Source organism: Triticum urartu, chromosome 5 (assembly GCF_003073215.2).
Source record: "Triticum urartu cultivar G1812 chromosome 5, Tu2.1, whole genome shotgun sequence".
Classification (NCBI taxonomy): Eukaryota; Viridiplantae; Streptophyta; class Magnoliopsida; order Poales; family Poaceae; genus Triticum; species Triticum urartu.
In genome coordinates this window covers 610,264,659-610,288,974 of record NC_053026.1, presented here as the reverse complement: position 1 = coordinate 610,288,974, position 24,316 = coordinate 610,264,659, and the positions used below count along the sequence as shown (strand labels likewise).

Genomic DNA, 24,316 nt, shown 5'->3' with positions numbered 1-24,316 from the left:
TCCGGACAGTCGACGATTTGGTTTTTCTTAGTTAGGAACCGTGTCCAGAATTGCCTAGCCGATTCCCCTGGCTACTGAGTTATATGGCTCAAGTCATCAGCATCTGGTGGTCGCACATAAGTGCCTTGGAAGTTGTCAAGGAATGCGGCTTCCAAATCCTCCCAACTACTGATGGAGTCTGCTGGCAAGCTATTCAGCCAATGCCGAGTTGGTCCTTTGAGTTTTAGTGGGAGGTACTTGATGGCATGCAGATCATCACCGCGAGCCATGTGGATGTGGAGGAGGAAATCCTCAATCCATACAGCGGGATCTGTTGTACCATCATACGATTCAATATTTACGGGTTTAAAACCCTCCGGGAATTCATGATCCATAACTTCATCAGTGAAGCATAGGGGGTGTGCGGCGCCTCTGTGCCAGGCTATGTCACGACGCAGTTCATATGAGTCTTGTCTGCTGTATTCGGCCCGGCCGGATTTACTTTTAGTGTATCCGGCACGACGGTCATCGTCCTGCGTTGGTGCCCGCCCCCGTGACCCATATATCGACCTTGCATGTTTTTCCCTGCTTTCCAATATGTCTCGCAGGTCCCGTGTGTTGCCCCGGGCCTTGGTATTTTTGTTTGAGTGGCGGTGGGGTGCGGGCTGGACTTCAGGCTGAAATGCCTCTCTGTCTTGGCCACGAGGTGGCCGGTCAGCCGCATCGTACACTGGTGACGTAGGTTTCAATTCTTCCTCCTCGAGTCAGGGTAGCAACCTGCACTTTGGGTAATTCTTGGAGGGGCGCTCGAGTTCATATTCCTCGGCTGTAAGGACTTCGGTCCATCTGTCTGCTAGCAAATCTTGATCAGCTCGAAGCTGTTGTTGCTTTTTCTTCAAGCTATTTGCTGTGGCTATAAGCCGGAGCTTGAAACACTCCTGCTTGACGGGATCCTCAAGCATGATAAATTCTTCGTCGCCGAGGCTCACCTCGTCTTCGGAGAGAGGCATGTAATTGTCCTCCTCCGATTCTCTATCTGCTGCCCGCTCTGGAGGGCTAGCTTGTTCACCCTCCCGCTCTAAATCGTGCGGGAGGGGATTGTTGTCGTCTTCGGCACTATCCAGAGTGTTATTGTCTCTTGTGCCGGTATCACTACTTTTGCTATGGCGGGACTTAGAGCGGTGCCGCTAACTCGTCGCCATTGCCTTCTTTGGGGGTGTCCACCATGTATATATCATATGATGAGGCGGCAGTCCAGCGCCCCGTGGGCGGTGGTTCCTGTTCATCTCCTGCATCGTCGTCCATACCGTCGATGTCTTCGGAGTCAAAGTCGAGCATGTCGGTTAAATCGTCGATAGTGGCTACTAATTGGGTGGTGGGTAGGGAGCGAATTTCTTCGTCGTCTGCATCCCATCCTAGCCGGACATAGTTCGTCCAAGGTTCTCTTGACAAGGAGAGAGACCTTAATGAATTTAGCACATCGCCGAAAGGTGAGTGCTGAAAGATATCCGCGGAGGTGAACTCCATGATCGGCGCCCAATCGGACTTGATAGGCATGGACGCAGGCGGCTCGGAGTCCGTGGCCGGAGACGAATCCAGTGGTTCGGCAACACGGCTCTCGTAAGGGGTGAAGTCAGTATCTGGCTCTATCGCCACTGAGAGTGCGGCCTCCATGGCGGGGTCTATCCACCCGTCCTCGGATGGTGCAATTTGCTCCGGATTGAAGGCCGGAGTAGTTGCAGGTGTGATCTCCCGAACACTGTCTGGCGGCAGAGCTAAATCATGCTCGTCGTGATCATGCGGCGCACCTAACATGGGCTCAAATCCGTCAAAGATCAAGTCTCCACGGATGTCGGCAGTGTAGTTTAAGTTTCCGAACCTGACCTGATGGCCAGGGGCGTAGCTCTCGATCTGCTCCAGATGGCCAAGCGAGTTGGCCCGCAGTGCGAAGCCGCCAAATACGAAGATCTCTCCAGGGAGGAAAACCTCACCCTGGACCGCATCGTTACCGATGATCGAAGGAGCCATCAAGCCTTATAGTGACAGCATAGTGGAACTTTCAATGAAAGCACCAATGTCGGTGTCAAAACTAGCGGATCTCGGGTAGGGGGTCCCGAACTGTGCGTCTAAGGCGGATGGTAATAGGAGGCGGGGGACACGATGTTTACCCAGGTTCGGGCCCTCTCGATGGAGGTAATACCCTACGTCCTACTTGATTGATCTTGATGATATGAGCATTACAAGAGTTGATGTACCACGAGATCGTAGAGGCTAAACCCTAGAAGCTAGCCTATGGTATGATTGTCTATTGTCCTACAGACTAAACCCTCCGGTTTATATAGACACCGGAGGGGGCTAGGGTTACACAAAGTCGGTTACAAGGGAGGAGATATTATCCGTATTGCCAAGCTTGCCTTCCATGCCAAGGAGAGTCCCACGAAGTCTTCAATCTTGTATCTTCATAGTCCAACAGTCCGGCCAAAGGATATAGTCCGGCTGTCCGGAGACCCCTTAATCCAGGACTCCCTCAGTTATCAAAATCAACAGCAGGTTCAATTTCTATATCATTATAATTACTAGGTTGAGCATCAACATGAACATTATCATTAACATTATCACTAGTTTCAGGTTCATTACCAGATTGTGTTTCAGCATCAGAAATAGAAATATCATTTGGATTCTCAGGTGTTTCAGCAATAGGTTCACTAGAAGCATGCAGAGTTCTATCATTTTTCTTTTTCTTCCTTTTAGAAGGACTAGGTGCATCTATATTATTTCTTTGAGAATCTTGCTCAATTCTCTTAAGGTGGCCTTCAGGATACAGAGGTTCCTGAGTCATTCTACCAGTTCTAGTAGCCACTCTAACAGCATAATTATTATTCTTACTATTCAATTCATTGAGCAAATCATTTTGAGCCTTAAGTACTTGTTCTACTTGAGTGGTAACCATAGAAGCATGTTTACTAATAAGTTTAAGTTCACCTTTGACATTAGCCATATAATCACCCAAGTGTTCAAGCATATTTAAATTGTATTTCAATTGTCTACCAAAATAAGCACTAAAATCTTCTTGCTTCACCACAAAATTATCAAACTCATCTAAGCATGGGCTAGCAAACGTAGTAAATGGGATTTCAGCTTTATCATATCTATAGAGAGAATTTACCTTTACTACCTGTGTCGGGTTATCAAGACCATGAGTTTCTTCAATAGGTGAGGGATTAAGATCATATGTTTCTTCATCAGGCGGTAAATTAAGATCGTGTATTTCTTCAATAGGAGGTAAATTCTTAACATCTTCAGCTTTAGTACCTTTTTCTTTCATAGATTTCTTTGCCGCTTACATATCTTCAGGACTGAGAAATAGAACACCTCTTTTCTTCGAAGTTGGTTTAGGAATAGGCTCGGGAGCTGGCTCAGGAAGTGACCAATTATTTTCATTAGTCAACATATTATTCAATAGAATTTCAGCTTCATCCGCTGTTCTTTCCCTGAAAACAGAACCAACACAACTATCCAGGTAATCTCTAGAAGCATCGGTTAGTCCATTATAAAAGATATCAAGTATTTCATTTTTCTTAAGAGGATGATCAGGCAAAGCATTAAGTAACTTGAGAAGCCTCCCCCAAGCTTGTGGGAGACTCTCTTCTTCAATTTGCACAAAATTATATATATCCCTCAAAGCAGCTTGTTTCTTATGAGCAGGGAAATATTTAGCAGAGAAGTAATAAATCATATCCTGGGGACTACGCACACAACCAGGATCAAGAGAATTAAACCATATCTTAGCATCACCCTTTAATGAGAACGAAAATATTTTAAGGATATAAAAGTAACGAGTTCTCTCATCATTAATGAACAGGTTAGCTATATCATTTAATTTAGTAAGATGTGCCACAACAGTTTAAGATTCATAGCCATGAAAAGGATCAGATTCAACCAAAGTAATTATATCAGGATCAACAGAGAATTCATAATCCTTGTCAGTAACACAGATAGGTGAAGTAGCAAAAGCAGGGTCAGGTTTCATTCTAGCATTAAGAGATTGCTGCTTCCATTTAGCTAATAACCTCTTGAGCTCATATCTATCTTTGCAAGCTAAAATAGCTAAAGCAGCTTCCTTTCCAAAAACATAACCCTCAGGAATAACAGACGATTCATATTTATTAGGGGGGAGTCTTCATCATCACTCTCATCAATATTATCAGTTTCAATATTTTCATTCTCTCTGACCCTAGCAAGTTGTTCATCAAGAAATTCACCAAGTGGCACAGTAGTATCAAGCATAGAAGTAATTTCATCATAAGTATCATGCATAGCAGAAGTGGCATCATCAATAACATGCGACATATCAGAACGAATAGCAGAAGCAGGTTTAGGTGTCGCAAGCTTACTCAAAACAGAAAGTGAATCAAGTGCGGAGTTAAATGGCAGTTCCTTACCTCCCCTCGTAGTTGAGGGATAAATCTTGGTTTTTGGATCTCTCAAGTTCTTCATAATGATAAGAAGATATAAATCCCAAGTGACTCAAAGAATAGAGCTATGCTCCCCAGCAACGGCGCCAGAAAATAGTCTTGATAACCCACAAGTATAGGGGATCGCAACAGTTTTCGAGGGTAGAGTATTCAACCCAAATTTATTGATTCGACACAAGGGGAGCCAAAGAATATTCTCAAGTATTAGAAGTTGAGTTGTCAATCCAACCACACCTGGAAACTTAATATCAGTAGCAAAGTATTCAGTAGCAAAGTAATATGATAGTAGTGGTAACGGTAGAAAAAGGTAATGATAGAAAAAGTAATGTTTTTGGTATTTTGTAGTGATGATAACAATAGCAACAGAAAAGTAAATAAGCAAAGAACAATATATGGAAAGCTCGTAGGCAATGGATCGGTGATAGAGAATTATGCCGGATGCGATTCATCATGTAACAGTCATAACCTAGGGTGACACAGAACTAGCTCCAATTCATCAATGTAATGTAGGCATGTATTCCGAATATAGTCATACGTGCTTATGGAAAAGAACTTGCATGACATCTTTTGTCCTACCCTCCCGTGGCAGCGGGGTCCTAGCGGAAACTAAGGGATATTAAGGCCTCCTTTTAATAGAGTACTGGACCAAAGCATTAACACATAGTGAATACATGAACTCCTCAAACTACGGTCATCACCGGGAGTGGTCTCGATTATTGTCACTTCGGGGTTGCCGGATCATAACACATAGTAGGTGACTATAGACTTGCAAGATAGGATCAAGAACTCTCATATATTGATGAAAACATAATAGGTTCAGATCTGAAATCATGGCACTCGGGCCCTAGTGACAAGCATTAAGCATAGCAAAGTCATAGCAACATCAATATCAGAACATAGTGGATACTAGGGATCAAACCCTAACAAAACTAACTCGATTACATGATAAATCTCATCCAACCCATCACCGTCCAGCAAGCCTACGATGGAATTACTCACGCACAGCGGTGAGCATCATGAATTGGTGATGGAGGAAGGTTGATGATGACAATGGCGACGGATTCCCCTCTCCGGAGCCCCGAACGGACTCCAGATCAGCCCTCCCGAGAGGTTTTAGGGCTTGGCGGCAGCTCCGTATTGTAAAACGTGATGAATCCTTCTCTCTGATTTTTTTCTTCCCGAAAGCAAATATATAGAGTTGGAGTTGAGGTCGGAGGAGCTCCAGGGGGCCCACGAGGTAGGGGGCGCGCCCAGGGGGGTAGGCGCGCCCCCACCCTCGTGGCTAGGGTGTGGGCCCCCTGGTCTTGATCTTTTGCCAGTATTTTTTATTATTTCCAAAAATACGCTCCGTGGAGTTTCAGATCATTCCAAGAACTTTTGTTTCTGCACATAAATAACACCATGGCAATTCTGCTGAAAACAACGTCAATCTAGGTTAGTTCCATTCAAATCATGCAAGTTAGAGTCCAAAACAAGGGCAAAAGTGTTTGGAAAAGTAGATACGACGGAGACGTATCAGTATCTACGAATATTCCTTCATGGGTGGGCTAAGCATATGAGTGGGATTTATAAGGCTGAAAAGAAAAGGCTCCTCGTACTTATTCAATCCCTTGATTTAAAAGTCGAGTCCACCATTTTAGATACCAGGGAGCTGGAAACTAAAATGGAGGCGGAGATGAGACTGAAAGAACTACTTCGAGAGGAGGAATTGAAGTGGGCATTGCGAGCTAAAGTTCGCAAAATCGTCCAAGGGGATGATAACACTCAATTTTTTCATATGATTGCGAATGGCAAGCACTGTAAGAAGCGGATCTTTCAACTTGAGCAGGATAAGGGGACGATTTTAGGACAGGAAAACCTAAAATTATATATAACCAATTACTACAAGCAGTTGTTTGGCCCTCCGAAGGATAACTTCGTATCCTTGGATGAGTCTAGGGTTGAGGATGTCCCTCAACTTGCTGTGGATGAGAATGACATTTTGACCGCCCCGTTTACGGAGAAAGAGGTGTTTGAAGCTATTTCACAAATGAAGAATAATAAGGCTCCAGGGCCGGATGGTTTCCTGGCGGAGTTTTATAAAAAGTGTTGGCATATTGTTAAAGGGGATTTGCTACCGATGTTCCATGATTTATTCTCTGGACAGCTTCAGTTGTTTCATTTAAATTTTGGAACAATAACTTTACTTCCTAAGAAAACAGAGGTGGTACGAATTGAGCAGTTCTGGCCGATCTGTCTTCTTAATGTAAGTTTTAAAATTTTCACCAAGGTTGGGACTAATAGGCTTACGCAAATTGCGCACTCTGTGGTGCAGCCGTCCCAAACTGCTTTCATGCGGCCGGACAGAAACATCCTAGAAGGGGTTGTGGTCCTACATGAAACGCTCCATGAAATCCACATGAAAAAACTAGACAGAGTTGTTTTCAAAGTGGATTTTGAGAAAGCGTACGATAAGGTCAAATGGCCTTTTCTTCAACAGGCCTTGCGTATGAAAGTTTTTGATCTGGCCTGGAGACACCAGGTAGAATCTTTCACGTAAGAAGGGAGTGTTGGAATTAAAGTGAATGATGACATAGGTCGCTACTTCCAAACACACAAAGGTCTGAGGCAAGGAGATCCGATGTCACCTATTCTGTTCAACATAGTGGTCGATATGTTGACAATTCTAATAGGGTGGGCTAAGGATGCGGGTCAGGTAGGTGGCCTCGTTCCGCACTTAGTTGACGGAGGTGTATCTATCCTACAGTACGCTGATGATACTATGATCTTCATGGAGCACGATTTGGCAAAAGCGAGAAACATGAAGCTGGTGTTATGCTTATTCGAACAATTGACCGGGTTAAAGATTAACTTCCACAAAAGCGAAGTATTCTGTTCTGGAAGAGCTAATGATGACCAAGATGCGTACAGACAATTGTTCGGGTGTGAATTGGGGGCTTTACCTTTCACATATTTAGGTATACCAATCCACCATCCTAAGCTGACAAACAGAGAATGAAAATGCATTGAGGATCGATTTGAGAAGAAACTGAGCTGCTGGAAGGGCAAGCTGATGTCATACAGAGGCCGATTAATTCTCATTAATTCGGTTCTCACGACTATGCACATGTTTCTCTTATCCTTTTTCAAGGTACTAGTTGGAGTTAGAAAAAGGCTAGACTTCTATCGATCACGTTTTTTCTGGCAGAGTGATGAACTAAAACGAAAATACAGACTCGCTAAATGGGATATCATTTGTAGGCCGAAAGACCAAGGGGGTCTAGGTATTGAAAATCTTGAGGTGAAGAACAGATGTCTTCTCAGCAAGTGGTTGTATAAGCTATCTGTAGAGACGGAGGCCACATGGGCTCATATTCTGCGTAATAAGTACCTCCACTCTAAAACCTTGTCCCAGGTGATAGTGAGGCCGACCGATTCGCCTTTTTGGAAAGGACTGATGAGAGTTAAATCACTCTTTTTCAACAAGACAAAGTTTATAGTTGGAAATCGTACCACTACGAGATTCTGGGAGGATACGTGGCTAGGGGAGACGCCTCTCGCACTCAAATATCCTTCTCGTTATAGCATTGTTCAGCGAAGAGACGCTTACGTTGCAACAGTAATACAATCCACTCCTCCGAATATTCAATTTAGGAGGACGCTAGCGGGAAACAGGTGGGACGCCTGGCTCCATCTTGTGAGACGTTTGATGGATGTTCAGTTGTCTCAACAGTCCGATCAGTTGTGCTGGAAACTAACTAAGAATGAAGAGTTCTCGGTTAAATCCATGTATTTGGATGTTATCAACTCTAGCGCTATTCCTCGTTCGAAACATGTTTGGAAAAGTCAAAGTACCTTTTAAAATCAAAGTATTTATGTGGTTTGTGCATAAACAAGTCATTTTAAGCAAGGATAATTTGGCAAAACGCAACCAGACAGGATCTACAAGATGTAGTTTCTGCGACCATGATGAATCCATCAAACACCTCTTTCTTGATTGCCCTTTGGCAAAAAAATTATGACGGACGATTCACATAGCATTTAATATTACTCCTCTGAATACTATCAACACATTATTTGGGACGTGGTTAGATGGGATAGACTCTGAAACATCGATACATATTCGTGTAGGAGTATGTGCTTTATTATGGGCAGTCTGGAACTGCAGAAATGATTTGGTCTTTAACAGAACAACAAATATTAATTTTTTGCAGGTTATTTTCCGAGTCACTGCATTGATCCGTATGTTGTCGCTACTCACTCCGACGGAGCCTAGAGAGCGTATGGTTACTGGATCTACCCGATGGGAGATGGTAGCATGGGTTATTTTCAAACCGGTTTGGATGACGGTCATGTTATATGATAGGCAATTAGTATTCATATCTTTAATGCCGGCCGGTTGTGGCTTCTCTAGTACTTTTTTAGCTCTTTGTGAGCCTTTTTCATTCTTTGTTTGAGACTTGAGGACTTGTGTTGAACATTTTGCTTATTAATAATTATGGACGTATGCATCGTTCTGATGCAGAGCCCGGGGATAATCCCCTTTTCGAAAAATATATAATCATACAATGGGCAGGCACGAGTTTTCAGTATAGGATATCCATACGCACACAAATGTGGACCAAATTTCATCGGCTAGAAACAATATATCATGTAAATGCAAAATAAAGTGATCAAAGGTCAGAGAACCATGATATGCATCATGTGACAGTAGCATCATTTAAGGGGAAAATACTCTGCCAGGAGATTGAGAGCATACGGGCTGATGACCACATCGACATTTGCCCAATTAGCTTCACTCTTTTTCAGTTTTGACGGCAAAATAACAAGAAGAAAGGTCCTAGTGTGAATATATGAAACTTGCAGTCTACACGTCGGTATCATACAGTATTATTGGTGCAATGTCCGAGAGCCGAACCTCCTTCGCTTCCACCTGAGTTGGATTGGACGCTTTTGGCACCTGCACGCGCACACACAGCAGAAACATCAAAACCAGATCAAATCACTTTTTTATTTATTGCATGTATGGTAGGGCAATTCTGAATATCAAGTGACACTAGACACTTAATTCTACTGAACCATCAAAAGAGATGCCATACTTCAGTGGTAACAGAAATAATACCAACAGTGCCATCAACTCGAACGTACAGAACAAAAATCACACCATTAAACCCTACCAGAACAAGTCGATCATATAGCAGGAAACGTTCCTATATATGGATATAATGTGTTTCATAATCCAGATAGGTGTGAAGTGCCACCAACTAAATAAAAGAGCACACAGGAGTAAAATTATAATAACTAAATAAAAGAACACACATGAGTAATTTGAATTATGAATTGAACAGAAACTTTTGGATTTTTTTTACTTTCACTTTGCAATTTAATATATGCAGCAGGATGCTGTGCTACTACAATTTTCATTAAAGTAGCTACAAAAGGCCTCTAGTCAACATATTAACATCATGGGAAATGTTTCTGAATGACTGAAACGTTACAGTGTGGCAAACAATTCTGAATTATAGCTACCTGAAACCGACATGTTTCTATGAACATCTCAAACCTGGTGGACTTGATGTCTAAGATATTTTCAACACGAACTGGTTCATTTTATTTTATAAATTCAGGTTCAAAACTACCGCTTCTTAAGAGCATTTTCTGTACTTGTTCACTGCCAAATTATTCAGTATATTGTCAACTGAAATAGCTGCATGAAACTGACATGTTTCTGTGAACATCTCAAACCTGGTGGACTTGATGCCCAAGTTATTTTCAACACGAATTGGTTCATTCACATGCCCTGCCCAATATCATTGAATAACTAAAAAAATAAGCCCCTACATTCAGCAATATAAAGATAGCATAGTCAGAGGCAGGGGACAGAAACAATAGCTAAAACAGGGGATTCCATCCAATGAATATCAAGGGGATATATACCTCTGGTGTAGCCGCCGCAGGTGACATTGGACGGTTGGACGGATGTTCTTATTCTTCCCGCAAACTCGGTGCTTCTTCCTCTGGCGAACTCGGCGGCAACATTGGACGTTTCGATGAAAATTGCAATTTCGACGGGCTTTGATGGAGCTTATGGTCCAAGGACGCAACCTGATGGAGATTCCGGCCGAGGACACTTCCTTCTTATAGCAGGCAACTCAAATCCGGGTCGGGAAATTCTTCTTATAGTAGGCCCCACGGCGGAGGTGCTTTGGTCCTCCCCCTTGCCTCGAGCCTCATGCGCCATCCAGCCGCGCTCAGCCACAACCGCCATGGCTGATAGCCTTCAGAGTGTCGCCGCGGAGCTTCTCCTTATCGCTGCTCGCCTCCGTTCATCGGAACCCCAAGCATTGCCGCCGTGGGGCGTCCCCCTCCCCAGCGCTTCTTCTACTCCTCCGCAGCTCACCGCTGTGGTTGTAGCCATCCACCGGCAAGGGCGCAGCCCTCACCTTACCCTGTTCCGCCGTGGCTGGAAAGGTAGCAGGCGTTTGAATAAAATGAAACAGAGGAATCATGGGTTGAATTCATATAGATGTAGGGTTTTTTTAAACGAATTGTTTTTCCAAATTCACTAAAATAGGGACTGGCGGGTTCAATTGTCAAAAACTATAAGGACTTTTCTACAAAAATGTCACAACAGTGAACTCGACAGAAGCAATGCGTGTTTTGTTAGTAGGTAAAGATAAATATAAAGATAATGAACGACAGATCATGGACATACGTACGGAAATTCATGATCTTTTTTCTAAATGATCTTGAAAAAAAAAATTGATGCTCCAAAGAAACTATTTTAAAGCATTTTGGGGCGTTAGTTTTATTTTATTTTGCCGTAAAACATTAAGAATGTTTTTTCTTGACAAAATTTGCACTAATGTAAACAAATCAGCAATGTTTATTGCAAAACAAATCAGATATTATTATGTTTATCACACGTGCATTTGATTTTACCGTTTATCACACGTGCATTTGAGCTCGCGAGGGCAAAAACACTTTGGTATCTTTTTTTTGAGCACTTTGGTATCTAGTCCTAGTAGAAAAATCGACACTATTTCCGCTACAAGAAAGTAAAAGAAAGTTCGACACTATTTGAAAGGGAGATTTTTTGTTGTTGTTGTTGTTGATGATGTTGACAAAAGTCAGAACCCGGCCCGACCTTTCGGGCCCGTTCGGAAGTTCTCCACCAGCGCTAGCCTGTTTCTCATGGGAGCAACTAGTTAACGAGCGTTCCTTCGGGAGCCTCGCAACGATCAGCGTCACTTGGCGCGCTCTCAGCCATTCGCTACGTGTCACGCTCTGGATGCTTTCTTTGTTTTTTTTTCGCACGCGTTTTCGGCTTTTTAAACGTTTTTTTCCGGGTTTTTTCAACGTTTTGGTTTTTCCCCGGTCTTTCTTAGCTTTTCGATTAAATTTTTTTCGAAATTTTTTTTTCGCGAAAAAACGTGTTTTTTTTCGTGGAAGTCACGGTTTTTCTTCCACGAGAGGCACGGTTGTGCTTTAGCGAGAGTCACGACCGTGCCTCTCGGAAACGAAAAAAAACGTATTTTTGTTTTTTTTCTTTCGCCAGAGTCACGGTTTTGCTTTCGCGAGAGGCACGGTTGTGCTTTCGCGAGAGTCACGGCCGTGCCTCTCGGAAATAAAAAAAACGTGTTTTCTGTTTTTTTTTCCTTACACGAGAGTCACGGTTTTGCTTCCACGACTCTTTCGGAAAGGGAAAAAAAACCGTGCTCCCGGTTTAGTTTTTTCGTCCGGTTTTTTTCATCCAGTTTTTTTTGTGAAAAGAAAGTTCGTCAAAATTTATCAACATGGAATCTAGTTTTGAAGATGTTGACGCGAAGAATCTAATGGTGAAAACGGTTCGAGATTTGGACGCACGGTTTAAGAGATAAAACGTTTTAAATAAACGAAAAAAAGGAAAAACTCGCAGGTTACGACAAGTGACGCGCTGCATGTGCGCCACTTGTCGCGACATTCGAAAGTGGAGTGTTTGAGTACTCCTTAATTAGTAAGCAATGACATAGGACTTAGATGTGCAATACTTATGGCACATCTAAATATGCTTTAGCAAAACTGAATTAGTAATTAGTGATTTCGGCTTCTCATTCCTCTCCAGGACCCAACTCCTCCTCCAATCCGGCCCGACCTTTCCTCTCCAGGACCCAACTCCTCCTCCAGTCCGGCCCAACGGAATCTCCCCCCTCGCAGTACGCCAGTCCACCGCCGCGGTGCCCTAGAGCTCCGTCCCGCCGTGTCGCCGCTTAGCGCACGCACCACCGGACCAGCAGCAGGCGAGGGCCGGCCGGCACCTACTTCAACGGAGCGCGGACGGAAGGTGAGCCCCATCTCCCCTTCTCCCCGTATACCCCAGGGCAGCAACGGCCATCCCTCCCAGCTCCGGCCGAGGCTCCTCCATGCCCGTCCGCCGCCCACGGTGTGCCCCCTTCCGATTCGTCCGGGCCGCGCGATCTTCTCGCTCTCGCGATCGATTCCCCTAACCAATTTCGGCCCCGCTACAGTGGGAGGCAATTCTCGCCACCACCTCGTCGAGGAACCCTGTCTTTGCTCGCTGGAGAGCTCGTCATGTACAGAGAGATATGGTTACCGATATATGATCAGCGATACTGATTTGAGATCTCCGTGCTGGGTTTTAATTAGGAGTGCTTTTTCATTCCCTATTGGTAGCCAAACCAAACGACTAACTTGAATATTTTGTCAAGGGCTGACCAGCTATGTGATATAAACTTCCTTATATAAATCATCAATTTCCTCGTACTTCATATGCTGTATCGACCTCGATAAATGGCATGTATAGTGGCCGTTTTGACACAGACAACAATATCCCTGCACAGAGTGATTTAGGGTTAAACATTTTGCAAAGGGGAATTTTCTCGACTTTTAGCTTGTACTTCATATGCTGTATCGACCTCGATAAATGGCATGTATAGTGGCCGTTTTGACAGACAACAATATCCCTGCTCAGAGTGATGTAGGGTTAAACATTTGCAAAGGGGAATTTTCTCGACTTTTAGCTTGTACTTCCTCCGTAAACTGATATAAGAGCGTTTAGATCACTAAAATAGTTATCTAAACACTCTTATATTAGTTTACAGAGGGAGTATTGAAGATGGAACCATGCCCTGATGCTTTTGTTCTATCCGTCTCCTAAGGTTTCTGCATCTTCCATGGCGCTCGTGGTGATGTGCGGGCAGCCGTGCAGCGGCAAGTCAGAGGCTGCAGCTTGTCTAGCTGCCGCTCTTCGCTCCTCCGTGCCTGACGTCACTGTCCGCGTCATTGACGAGTCATCGCTCCATCTTGGACGGAATGAAAGCTACAAAGGTATTGTCGGTTTTTAGTCTTCATGTTTTCTCTATGCTACTATTCAATTCATTTTTATTGTTCTTTTACCATCCACTTATTTCTGCCAACTGATTCTGTGCTTTTATTTCTTAGATATGGTTGTGGAGAAAAACTTAAGAGGAGTTTTGAGATCAGAAGTTGATAGGTCTGTGTCACGGGATGGCATAATCATCGTGGATTCTTTGAACAATATTAAGGTGATGGCAGTACTGTCTCCTTAATTCTATTGCTGCAACTTGCAATCACTACTCCATTCTCAATTAGTAATAGAAGATAGAAGCAGCACTGTGTGGTTATCTTTTTATGTATGTTATTGTTGTACTTGGCACAGTGTGATCAGGGGACAAAATCTGGGCCCCTCCCTGTGCTATGGTTTTCCGAACCACTCAAGTTTGGGAATTACAAGCTCAAGTCCATCGTTTTACATAGTAAAAAATGTCAATATAGCTCAGTTTTTTGTTGTTGTTTCTTGAGCAGTTACTACGTAAACTGTAATATGAAGTGGATTCTGCAACTTGTGCTGTACTCTGTTAGAGGCGTGATGATTTTTACCTATAATATGCAGGGGTACCGATATGAGCTGTGGTGTCTTGCGCGTGCTTCGGGAATAAGATATTGTGTGGTAGGCACTTGATGTCCTGTTTATTGACTTACATTCATTTTACACATAACAGGTTTACACTAATATGAGCATAGCACAATGAAATCATGATGAGATGGCATCATGTGTTCTCTAAGTATTGTTGTTGGTTAGATGGCAATAGAAGTCAGGTAGTAAAGAGACAACCAGATAATCATAAATGCCACATAATAATAGAGCTAACACGAGCTAATTGATGTGATTCATGACTGGTTCTTGGTGAAGACCCACCGCCGCCGACATTAAAATGTCAGTTCAGAAATTGAGTTCTCCCTCCGACCCATATTACTTGTCGCTCAAACGGTATCTAGCATTGAAATATGTCTAGATACATCCATTTGAACGACAAGTAATATGAATCGGAGGGAGTACAGCATGGGAAATTGGAGGGACAGACCTTAATAAATAAGATGCATTACCAAAGTGATCTTAAAGTATTTTTTACCTGATTTGCAAACCATGATTATGTCCTACACAAAGTATCCTATTGAAGAGAGTGCATATAGAAACTATTGGCCAGTTTACTGCGCCTTTTCACCATTTAATATTGTAAATGATATAATAGTAAGTGATTTCCATCATACTTCATCTTTTATGTTTCAGTTCTTTTGTGATACAGAAGTGGACCATTGTAGGGATTGGAACGTCAAGCGTCAGGAGAAAGGAGAACCCTCATATGATAACAATATGTAAGATATTTCTCTTGTGGCTCTTGTTGACCTGTTTGCAAAATGTAATACCTCTTACGAATGAGATATATGCTGCACAGTTACTTTGTTTGCTCTGATTTCGAATTCATGTATATATAGTTGGCATTTTTATTTCAAATCACTGAAATATTTGATAGGTTATGGAAGGATTTGCTGTTGTATCGGGTTTATGGGGAAAGTAATGGACTCTTTGTCTCCTTCAGTTTACCGAGCAGGTGCCATTGCTCTCTCATGATTTCTTCTGTTTTCACAGATTTGAAGATCTGGCAAGGAGATTTGAGAGGCCTGATAGTCGTAGCCGCTGGGATTCCCCTCTTTTTGAATTGTTTCCATCTAGAGGTAGTCAAATACAGTAGTTCATTTTGTCTAATTATTTTATTTTCACAGCATGCGTGATCTGAATCAGTACTAATATGTTCATCGTATATCTAATCTTTGTAATTAGTATCACATATGTCTAGTACCTTATGCATTACTCGCCATAGTAGATGTTCTGTCCTTCTATTGTTCTATAGTCCCTATTGGTTGAACCCACAATATTTATTGCTTGTTATTGTCGAACACTCATAGAAACTCATGCTCATGTGATTGGTTGAATTGGTAATTATTTTAGTTAATTAGTTTATTGTCAGACAGAATTCCAGGCTTCTTTTCACAATCCTTTCTATCCAGTTTTATATTGGTTACACAAGAATTAGTACCACCCAAGAAATGCTCACTATACTTGGCTAGTGCTCGCTCTCTACTTCTTTACTTCCTTAATTGACTCATTATCCCATTTGATCGATCTTGCTGTTTTCAATAGAGGAAATTGTGGAATCTTCCCCTGTTATTGCCGAGGCTGTATCATATTTGACTAAGAAAGTGGATTCGAAAACAAGAGATGTGAAAGTTCTCCAGCCTACAATAGCTACTCAGTCTGTAAGTATAAATGTTTTTCTAACAAAGAAATTTTTGTATACATCATTGACTGACTACGACTGCATGATCTTCCAATACATAAACAATAATTATTTGGTACTCTGTTAATGCCTGCATGAATTGGTGTGGTACTATATATTGCAGCCAAATACAAGAACATATTAAGGAAATGTGTTTAGTTCCTATGTTTTTTTCCCATGTTACACTATCGGTGAATTTGGTTCTTGCTAAGCTGGCCTATCCAGTCTTTCATGTGCTAGTGTTGGCTTAGCTGTTGCCTCTAATCTGAATAATCTTTTGAAGGTTAGTTATGTTTTCCTAGACAAGCACTAAACTACTCCCTCCGTCCCATAATATAAGAACGTTTTTTACACTAGTAGTATATTATGGGACGGAGGGAGTATGTAGTAAGTAGTAACGGAAGTGCTGTTCGTGTGATTCTTGCCCACGAAAGCGAGCTGGTTTGTCTCTTCATGCAGCTGATTTTCTATCCATCCCAGGCTACGGTGCCTAAAAGAAATTTTGCTTGCTCCAAATGCAGAATGGTGCCGGGCTAGGCTAGGTTTTTTTTTTTTGCTTGGAATCCAGATGAACCATATCTCAAACAAATTCTATCAAAATCTGAATACTCCATGATGCAAATGCAAAAACAATTAAAGTCTTCCTAATATTGTGCAAATACTGTGTATTTCCAACCTGCAGTACTTTTCCATTCATATTGGATTTCCTGTAGATTTAAACAAATCCTGACTTGATAATATTTTAGGTACGGACTACTGAGGGCAATTCGCTCTACGAGATGGACAAAGCAACACAGGTAACTGCAGTTTTCCTGGCTGATGATATCTAGTCCCAGGAAATGTAGCAACGTTTTTAGAAGGAGCTGCAAACCTGTGATATGAACTGTACTTTGCAGGAGGTGGTCAGTGCAATTGTGGAGGCACAGTCTGGTGGTCTTGGGCTTGCCATGAACAAGATTTCTCTTGGGCCTGACTTGCCAACTATATCCTTTACTGTTTGCAATATTCTCTTAGCAAATTACTCCCTTCGTTCCTAAATATAAGTCTTTTTAGAGATTCCAATGTGGACTACATACGGAGTAAAATGTATGAATCTACACTCTAAAATATGTCTATATACATCCGTATGTAGTCCTTATTGAAATCTCTAAAAGGACTTATATACTCCCTCCGTAAACTAATATAAGAGTGTTTACAATACTATAAAGTAGTGATCTAAATGCTCTTATATTAGTTTACAGAGGGAGTATATTATTGCAGGAGATGCAAATAACATATATCCGTCTTTGTGCATCTGTAGGCATGCACAAGTTCCTAGTTCAGAATAACCTTATGATATCATACATGCCATGCGTTATTTTTCAAACTTGCAAATGACTTTTCAAACACCAATCAAGCAGACTAAAAATTCTGAGGTAGAGTAGTTTTCTGTCTGCATGGTCTCAATCTAGAATTGGATTCACCTTTCTATATTATTATTTTGCCATAAGATAATCAAGTGAAGGAAACCACCATTCGTTGGATATTATCATTGCACGGTGAGATCCTTAACTGACTTTTACATTAATCTTCAAAGATCGGTTGGCCTGCCCGAGCTACGGAGCCTCCGACGCACGTTCATCAAGCTGGCAGGGCAGTACAGCTTGAGCGGGCGACCCCCACCAACAGATGCCGACAGCGCGAAGAGGATGTTTGTTGACTACTTGAACCGAGAAATTGGTGGGTGATTCTCTGATGAGTAGTCCTGCCTATGATGTACTACTTCCCAGGGGACAAAATGCAGGCGCTTGTAGCGTTTTCCCCTGCCATGCTCCTCATCTGGCTTCTTTCGGGGCGTCCAAGGAGATTATTTTGCCTCGCATGAGCTTCACCACAAGTATTCACAAGTGGCATGCCGCTGTGTAATTCTGTAGCTCCTGTACCACCCAAATAGTTTTCGCTGGTGTTTGCAACTTGTAAACTACACAATTTGGAAATATTTACCGAATTATTTATGTAATGGCTGCAACTTGTTACAACATATTTGAAAAATGGCTCCAGATTAGCGTTCTTTGTTCTGCTATAATATCCTCAGCTACCAGTCCAACTACCTTCTTCTGTTGATAATGGGAGGCCCTTCAGATAAAAAAAAAATCTGATGTTGGTTATGTCGTGCAGAAAAGATAAAAAACTAAAACAAAGCGGCTGCATACTTGCAGCATATTAGGAGAAGCTCTGGTTTTAGTATATCCATGACCGGACAAAGACAGAAAAAACATCCAATCTCTAAATACCTCAATCACAAAGACACGAAACTATCTCAAGCACTGAAAGATGCATTAAAGTCTAAACCACAGAACAAGAAGCATCTATATCCCTTGTATGCTGCTTGCATAAAAGTTCCTTTTTTCCATCGAATATATCACAAGCATCGAAATATGCATTAAATTTTAAATCACACAAGAAACACCTATATCCTTTTGCTACTCGAAAACTTTTTTTTTCCTTCCATATAACTGCTACATGGAAATATACCACGAGCAGTTCTCTTCTACTTCCATTAGTTTACAGGTTTATCCAAGTTAGAGCCAACTTGTTCACCCACAGGCAGGGTTTTCTCTACATCATTGGAATCATCTTTGTCGTCATCATCGGCTTGGATTCCTCGGGAAGCGCCTTGGATCATCTCATCATCGACTCCTGCAAACAAAATTTTCATGTTTAACCCTCAACATTACCCACGGGCAAACGGGAAGCAAGGAGGGTATGTACCTTCAATGAAGGACTCGAATTCATCGCCCGGTCCTGCCGATGAGGTCCAGTTGAATGGTTGACTAATCTCCATCCAGTTTGGCTGCTCCGCTGGTCCCGAGAACAGTGTGGATCTATCCACCACCCAGTCATCAACTATGTCTATGTAGTCTACCGAGATTGGATCAAATGCCTTCGCCTTGTATTGTTGCCTATGAACAGTTGTATAAATCAAATCACTTGTTGCATCCATGCTTTGCTAAATTTTTTTCAGAATAACACATCATCGATTAAAACATTCTATGTAACGGGGATTTGGTTACCTGTATTGTAGCCGCAGGTTGCATTGAACAAAGGTGAGATGATGCATTCGTTGACGTTCAAAAATATTCATTCTTTGGTCATGGAGTTGTTCGAAAGGAATGTGTGTCCGATCACATCCTTTAGCGCTGGAGGTCTGACTGAGGATACGTACTGCCAAACGTGTTAAATTCGGGCAAGCTCCGCCATACATATACCACCACTCAGCTGCAAGATAATATAACATGTCAAGATCAAAGTATCATCAAACAAACTTGATGCTTTAACAGATGGAGCGTGGAAGGTTGGTTCAGAAACCTCATGCTTACAACAATGCTATAATTTAGTCAATCAAGTAAAAGTGAGTTCAATACAATCTGTAATTCTGTATAGTACTAACCAGGAGGTAAAGTACGCCGGGCTCGGATAGCCATTTGCCTACGAAAATCCCCAGCTGCCTCGCTCCGATACATGTTAAGCTCCTTCTGAATTTTATCTTGGATTTTGACATCAGACACCAGCCTTTCTACACAGTCTAGCATTCCTGAGAAAACCTCATTCGATATGTTATCTCCAATTCCATCAAAAAACAGTGGATTTAGGAAGAAACCAGCTGAATGAAGCGGTCGTTGCATGTGCCTGTCCCATCTCTGGTCAATAATGTTCCAGTAAGGCATATAGTCGCTCTTCTTCACTAGCTCTTTCTTGATTGCTGCTTTGGCTTTGTATAATCCAGCATAAACATACCCCATAGCAGGCCTCTTGTTGCTACCTACCAGCTTAAGAAGATGCACAAGTGGTTCGGTGGCACGAACAACCAAGGCACATGAAGACCAAAATTGCGAATTGCTAACAATATTGCTCACTTCTATCCCTCCGGGTATCTTTGGCAGCAGGCAGTGTACCCATTCATCTGAACTGATCATGGCTTGCAAATCCTCCTTCACACTGTACATGTTTTTCAGCGTCACGAAGTTCATGGCAGCACGGGTCTCTGCAGGAACTAGCAGATCCTTCCCCTGCAGATGCTTCTTCATCAAACTCAATGCAAGAGCACTGCTGTACAAAAATCCAGTGATGGTCTTTGCGTTGCTTATGATCTCACTAACTGCTGTCTCCTTGCTGAAATCTTGAAGCATACCATCGATGCACCGGAAAGTGCATGGAGACCAGAACAGTGTAGGAAATGTTTCACCTAGCCTTTTACCTGCGGCTGCATGAATCTCAGAGTTGTTTGTGATCACTTGGACGACATTTTTCTCTCCAACCTCCTCAACAACGCTCTTCAGTAGCTCAAACAGCGCGTCTGATGATGTGACGATATCTGTTGCGTCAACCGATTTCAGAAACATGGTGCCTTCAGGGCAATACACCGAAAAGGTCATCAAGGTCCTGCCCTTGTCAGTCGTCCACTCATCGGACAACACTGAGCACCCCGTGCGAGTCCATGACCCCTTGTAGTACTCTAACTGAGCCGACACTTCATCCAGCGACTTCTTCAGGACGCAGCCGCGGAAGTCATGGTATGAGAACACCTCAGGCTTCCCTCCCATGGAGGAAATAGCGTCGACCATCGGCTGGAAATGCACGGAATTCACCGCCTCCAGTGGCACACCGGCGTCATACAAGAACCTCCCAACAGCCATGCAAACCTGGTCCCTGTCCGAGCCCGCAGCCGGATCGACATGCCTCGACAGCGGCAGTGCTGTTGCTGTCGCATCAAGCGCCATGATCGTCTGGTGAGGAGGCTGCGTCTGGGGAGCAGGAGTAGCAGGCTGGAGAGGGTGCTGCTGGGCCTGCGGGACAGAAGCAGGAGCACGCCTCACGGCCAGCGCCTTCTTCCTCCTCTTGGTGGCGCCGCCGCCGGTCCACCCCGACCCCGTCCCCATGGGAGGGGCCTCCTCGGCGGCGCGGGGGGCCTGGTTGAGTGGGAGGACGTGGATGGGGCTGGCCAGGTCGCCGTTGGAGGCGGAGGGGGAGGGGGAAGGCGAGGAGGCCGCGGGCAAGGCGGCGGGGTCGGCGGAGGCGACGGCGGCCATGGCGGCGGCGAGGGCGCGCTTGCGCAGCTTCTTGGCGGCGACCTCGTCGAGGCTGCGGTGCATGAGGGCCTCGACGTCGGCGGGGACGTCGGGGCAGCAGCAGGCGTTCCCCGGGCGGCGCGCGAGGTGCTCCTTGAAGCGGTGGATGCCGCCGCCGAGGAAGTGCTTGCCGCAGTAGACGCACTTTAGGCGGTCCCGGCCGGCCAGGCGCACCATGAGGCAGTGCTTCCACGCCGGGTCGTGCTTCTGCGCCCCGATCGGCACCACCACCTCCAGCCCTCCTTCCCCCGCCGCCGCCGCGGCCGCCTCGTCGTCGTCCTCCTCCGCCGCCTCGTCCCTCGCAACCGCCAGCGCCACCGCGTCCGCCGCCGCCGCAGCAGCCTCCGCCTCCGGGGTCGCCATCCGCTGCCTCCGTCCCTGCATCAGCCATCGTCAGTCAGTGAGGAATTAATCCCCGAAAACTAGGTTCCGGACGAGCTGATCCCCGGGCAGACGGTGAGGAATTAAACCAGGCGAACCAACCGAGGGAGAGGCAAATGGGGAGGGGGGAGAAGAGAGGAGAAAAACTCACCGGGTTTATTTTTCTCTCTGTGGTCTGTCGGGGAATCGGCCGGCCGCCACGGAATCGGCGGAAGAAATCCGGGGTGGGGCGAGATGCGGGACGGGGGGAGAAGAAAACCAGCCAGGGGAGGAGCGGTTCGGTTCCGATGGGGTCCAGGGGCTAGGCTAGGGTTAAGGTTAATCTCTCTCTCTCTTCTCGCGTTGGCTTGGTTGGTTGGTTCGGCCGACCGGGCCAGGTGGGCCGATCCCGCCGCAAGTCCCCCCTAATTGGGCCGGTTCGTTCGTCAACAAAAATAGAAACAAAATCCTTCCCTCTTTCCTTCAGTTCAGTCACCCCGTAATTGGGCACGCCATTTTTCTTCAGACATACCACTCCCTCCCTCCGTCCGGAAATACTTGTCATTGAAATGATTGTATTTAAACTTATTTTAGTTATAGATACATCTATTTTATCCATTTCTAGGACAAGTATTTTCAGACGGACGGAGGGTACATTCTCTCACAAACGAAATGGAACTGCTGACCCGGTCAAAAAGAAAAATGGAACCGCTGCTTCTTTCGGTGTGATTATGTCCCTTCATCCATGATTCCGTCGAAATCGAGCCGTAAAACTGTACTACTAGAAGGAAGCACACGCCTTCTCTTCTTCTCTTTCCAGAACAAACTGCAGCCCTACGAACGAGGAACAAAAACATTCTGCAAAACGCTCGATCCGTCGTCCCACCGGAAAGCTATACCAGCTAAAGTACAGCATCTGGTAGTACCTACCATTACCGCCACCGATCCGGGAGAACAGGGGACCTCCATATGAACATCGGGCTGGTACCAATCACGGTGGCTGCAGTTGCCATCGTTGTCAGTTCAGCTGAGCCCGAGCTCCTTCTTCAGCTGCTCAAGGACGGACTCTATGTCCGACACGCCATCGTCGGAGCTGCTTGTTCCCTTCTTGTCACCCTGAGCATTTCCGCCTTTCCCTCCAAACTGCGTGTACGGATCGTTCCCATCGTCTTCCTCGGTGCCCGAGCCGTCGATGTTCAATTCGTTCTCCAGGAACTCCACAAACTCCTCGCCAATAGCCTGCACGAGCAGAAATAAGTATAATTTGCATGGGCTACATCATAGGCCATAGTTACCAGCTGCAACATTATAAGTGTACTTCTAGCAAGTCGACATTTGCCATCCTTTTCCAAAAGTAAATTTTCCAATGTGCAGCAAAGCTGTAAAGATGACTTACTGACAGTTCTTCCCACAAGCTTTTAGGTTTCTGCTCTGAGTTCAGGCCAGCCTCCCAGTTCTGAAATTCTGTTTGCAGGTCTTTAAGGAAATCCCCTGCAAAACCAGAAACCAAGTGGCGTCAACAAAATGCGCATTTTTTTACGGATCAATCAAATTTGTTATATCTGCATAACCATCTTATCTACCGGCAGATTAAAAACTGCAATAGGAATTGGATCCACAGGCAGTTCCGTAGCAGAAAACTGGAATGAAATGGCACCAACACTAGCAGAGCGTACCACCGCATCAATGATCAACCACTGGTCAGAGGCCCATTTCAGTTCACGGACCAGCATAAAATTCCTAGCCCCAGAATAATATAGTACTAGTTTGCTAGAGCAGAAGAGAAGAGAGGAGATTTCAGTACCAAACCCATAGAAATCCTCTTCTGCGTCAGCTGGCTTGCTGCTCCCGGGAGACCACCAAGAATCAGGGCTGCTGCTGCTGCTCGCGTACTTGGATCGGCTCTCCGAGTTCATCAGCGTGTTGTAGGCGTGCTTGATCCTCAGAAACTTCTCCTGAGCATTCGCCTACATTGAACCAGGAGCTTGTCAGCAAAATCTCCATTAGGAAACAGTACTGAAGCTAGTTCCATCGCTGAATCCTGCTGCTTGGATGTGAAGAGGAGGGGGGCACCGCACCTCCTTGTTGACGTCCGGGTGATACTTGAGCGCGAGCCGCCGGTACGCGCGCTTGATCTCCGCGGGCGCGGCGGACGGCGCCACGCCGAGCACCTCGTACGGGGACTCCCTCCTCCGCCCGCCTCCGCCGCCGGCACCCGCGCGCACCCGCACGCTCGCCCGCCGCGTCCACCGGGAGGAGCTGGGGCCGGAGCGGAGGGAGGCGAAGGCGCGGAGGAGGGGGAGGGGAGGAGGCGCCGTACCGGGAGCAGAGCGGTGGAGCGGGGTAGGGGGGAGGAGACGCGGGGCGGCGACGGCGACGGCGGCGGCGTGCACCGACAGCGCCATGGCGGACGGATTGGGTTGCGGGGCTCGCGGCCAGGCCGCTTCGAATGGCGAGCGGCGAGCGGTGTCCTCCGCCGTCCAGATCGGCTGACCAAGAGGATCCAACGGCTGTGCAACAAGCTGATGATCGTGACTGCTTTTTACTGCATACTGTCAATTTAGCTGCTTTTTTTTTCGAGATCAATAGTAAACTAATATAAGAGCATTTAGATCACTATTTTAGTGATCTAAACACTCTTATATTAATTTACAGAGGGAGTATTAGCTATCTAAACACTCTTATATTTCTTTACAGAGGGAGTAGTTTATTTCAAGATGACAGAGTTATAATTTAGAAACAAAAGATGGTTAATACATGGGGTTCTTTGTCAAGT

General features: G+C 44.7%; 3 protein-coding genes across 4 annotated transcripts; 1 reads left to right on the top strand and 2 right to left on the bottom strand.

The window, feature by feature from the left end:
- Positions 1–12,566: 12,566 nt before the first annotated feature.
- Positions 12,567–18,094, top strand: LOC125511205 (protein KTI12 homolog). Its single transcript, XM_048676526.1, has 10 exons — positions 12,567–12,756; positions 13,592–13,760; positions 13,875–13,978; positions 14,347–14,403; positions 15,025–15,110; positions 15,385–15,470; positions 15,937–16,052; positions 16,819–16,869; positions 16,969–17,055; positions 17,635–18,094. The coding sequence occupies exons 2-10, from the start codon at positions 13,607–13,609 to the stop codon at positions 17,797–17,799; spliced, it is 906 nt and encodes a 301-aa protein (XP_048532483.1). The 5' UTR covers positions 12,567–12,756; positions 13,592–13,606; the 3' UTR covers positions 17,800–18,094.
- Positions 18,095–18,367: 273 nt separating this feature from the next.
- LOC125511203 lies at positions 18,368–21,869 on the bottom strand. 2 transcript variants are annotated; one of them, XM_048676523.1, is made up of 5 exons: positions 21,713–21,869; positions 19,503–21,558; positions 19,126–19,330; positions 18,824–19,014; positions 18,368–18,751 (listed from the first exon to the last, which is right to left on the bottom strand). In XM_048676523.1, the coding sequence occupies exons 2-5, from the start codon at positions 21,541–21,543 to the stop codon at positions 18,612–18,614; spliced, it is 2,577 nt and encodes an 858-aa protein (XP_048532480.1). In that variant the 5' UTR covers positions 21,544–21,558; positions 21,713–21,869; the 3' UTR covers positions 18,368–18,611. The 2 variants fall into 2 exon arrangements, with proteins under 2 accessions (XP_048532480.1, XP_048532479.1); XM_048676522.1 differs by lacking the exon at positions 21,713–21,869 and having other exon boundaries at positions 19,503–21,695.
- Positions 21,870–22,235: 366 nt separating this feature from the next.
- On the bottom strand, positions 22,236–24,018 carry LOC125511206 (chaperone protein DnaJ-like). The gene is made up of 4 exons (XM_048676527.1): positions 23,619–24,018; positions 23,345–23,507; positions 22,937–23,031; positions 22,236–22,779 (listed from the first exon to the last, which is right to left on the bottom strand). The coding sequence occupies exons 1-4, from the start codon at positions 23,943–23,945 to the stop codon at positions 22,564–22,566; spliced, it is 801 nt and encodes a 266-aa protein (XP_048532484.1). The 5' UTR covers positions 23,946–24,018; the 3' UTR covers positions 22,236–22,563.
- Positions 24,019–24,316: the final 298 nt, after the last annotated feature.

Coding starts and splice junctions, on each gene's coding strand:
- LOC125511205 (XM_048676526.1), top strand. CDS start 13,607: ATGGCGCTCGTGGTGATGTGCGGGCAGCCGTGCAGCGGCAAGTCAGAG. Junction 13,979..14,346: donor ATTCTTTGAACAATATTAAG/GTGATGGCAGTA, acceptor TATAATATGCAG/GGGTACCGATATGAGCTGTG. Junction 16,870..16,968: donor AGATGGACAAAGCAACACAG/GTAACTGCAGTT, acceptor TGTACTTTGCAG/GAGGTGGTCAGTGCAATTGT.
- LOC125511203 (XM_048676522.1), bottom strand. CDS start 21,564: ATGCAGGGACGGAGGCAGCGGATGGCGACCCCGGAGGCGGAGGCTGCT. Junction 19,331..19,502: donor CCGGCGTACTTTACCTCCTG/GTTAGTACTATA, acceptor ATTATCTTGCAG/CTGAGTGGTGGTATATGTAT. Junction 19,015..19,125: donor AACCTGCGGCTACAATACAG/GTAACCAAATCC, acceptor AACTGTTCATAG/GCAACAATACAAGGCGAAGG.
- LOC125511206 (XM_048676527.1), bottom strand. CDS start 23,945: ATGGCGCTGTCGGTGCACGCCGCCGCCGTCGCCGTCGCCGCCCCGCGT. Junction 23,508..23,618: donor ACCCGGACGTCAACAAGGAG/GTGCGGTGCCCC, acceptor GGTTCAATGTAG/GCGAATGCTCAGGAGAAGTT. Junction 23,032..23,344: donor AGAGGATTTCTATGGGTTTG/GTACTGAAATCT, acceptor CTGGTTTTGCAG/GGGATTTCCTTAAAGACCTG.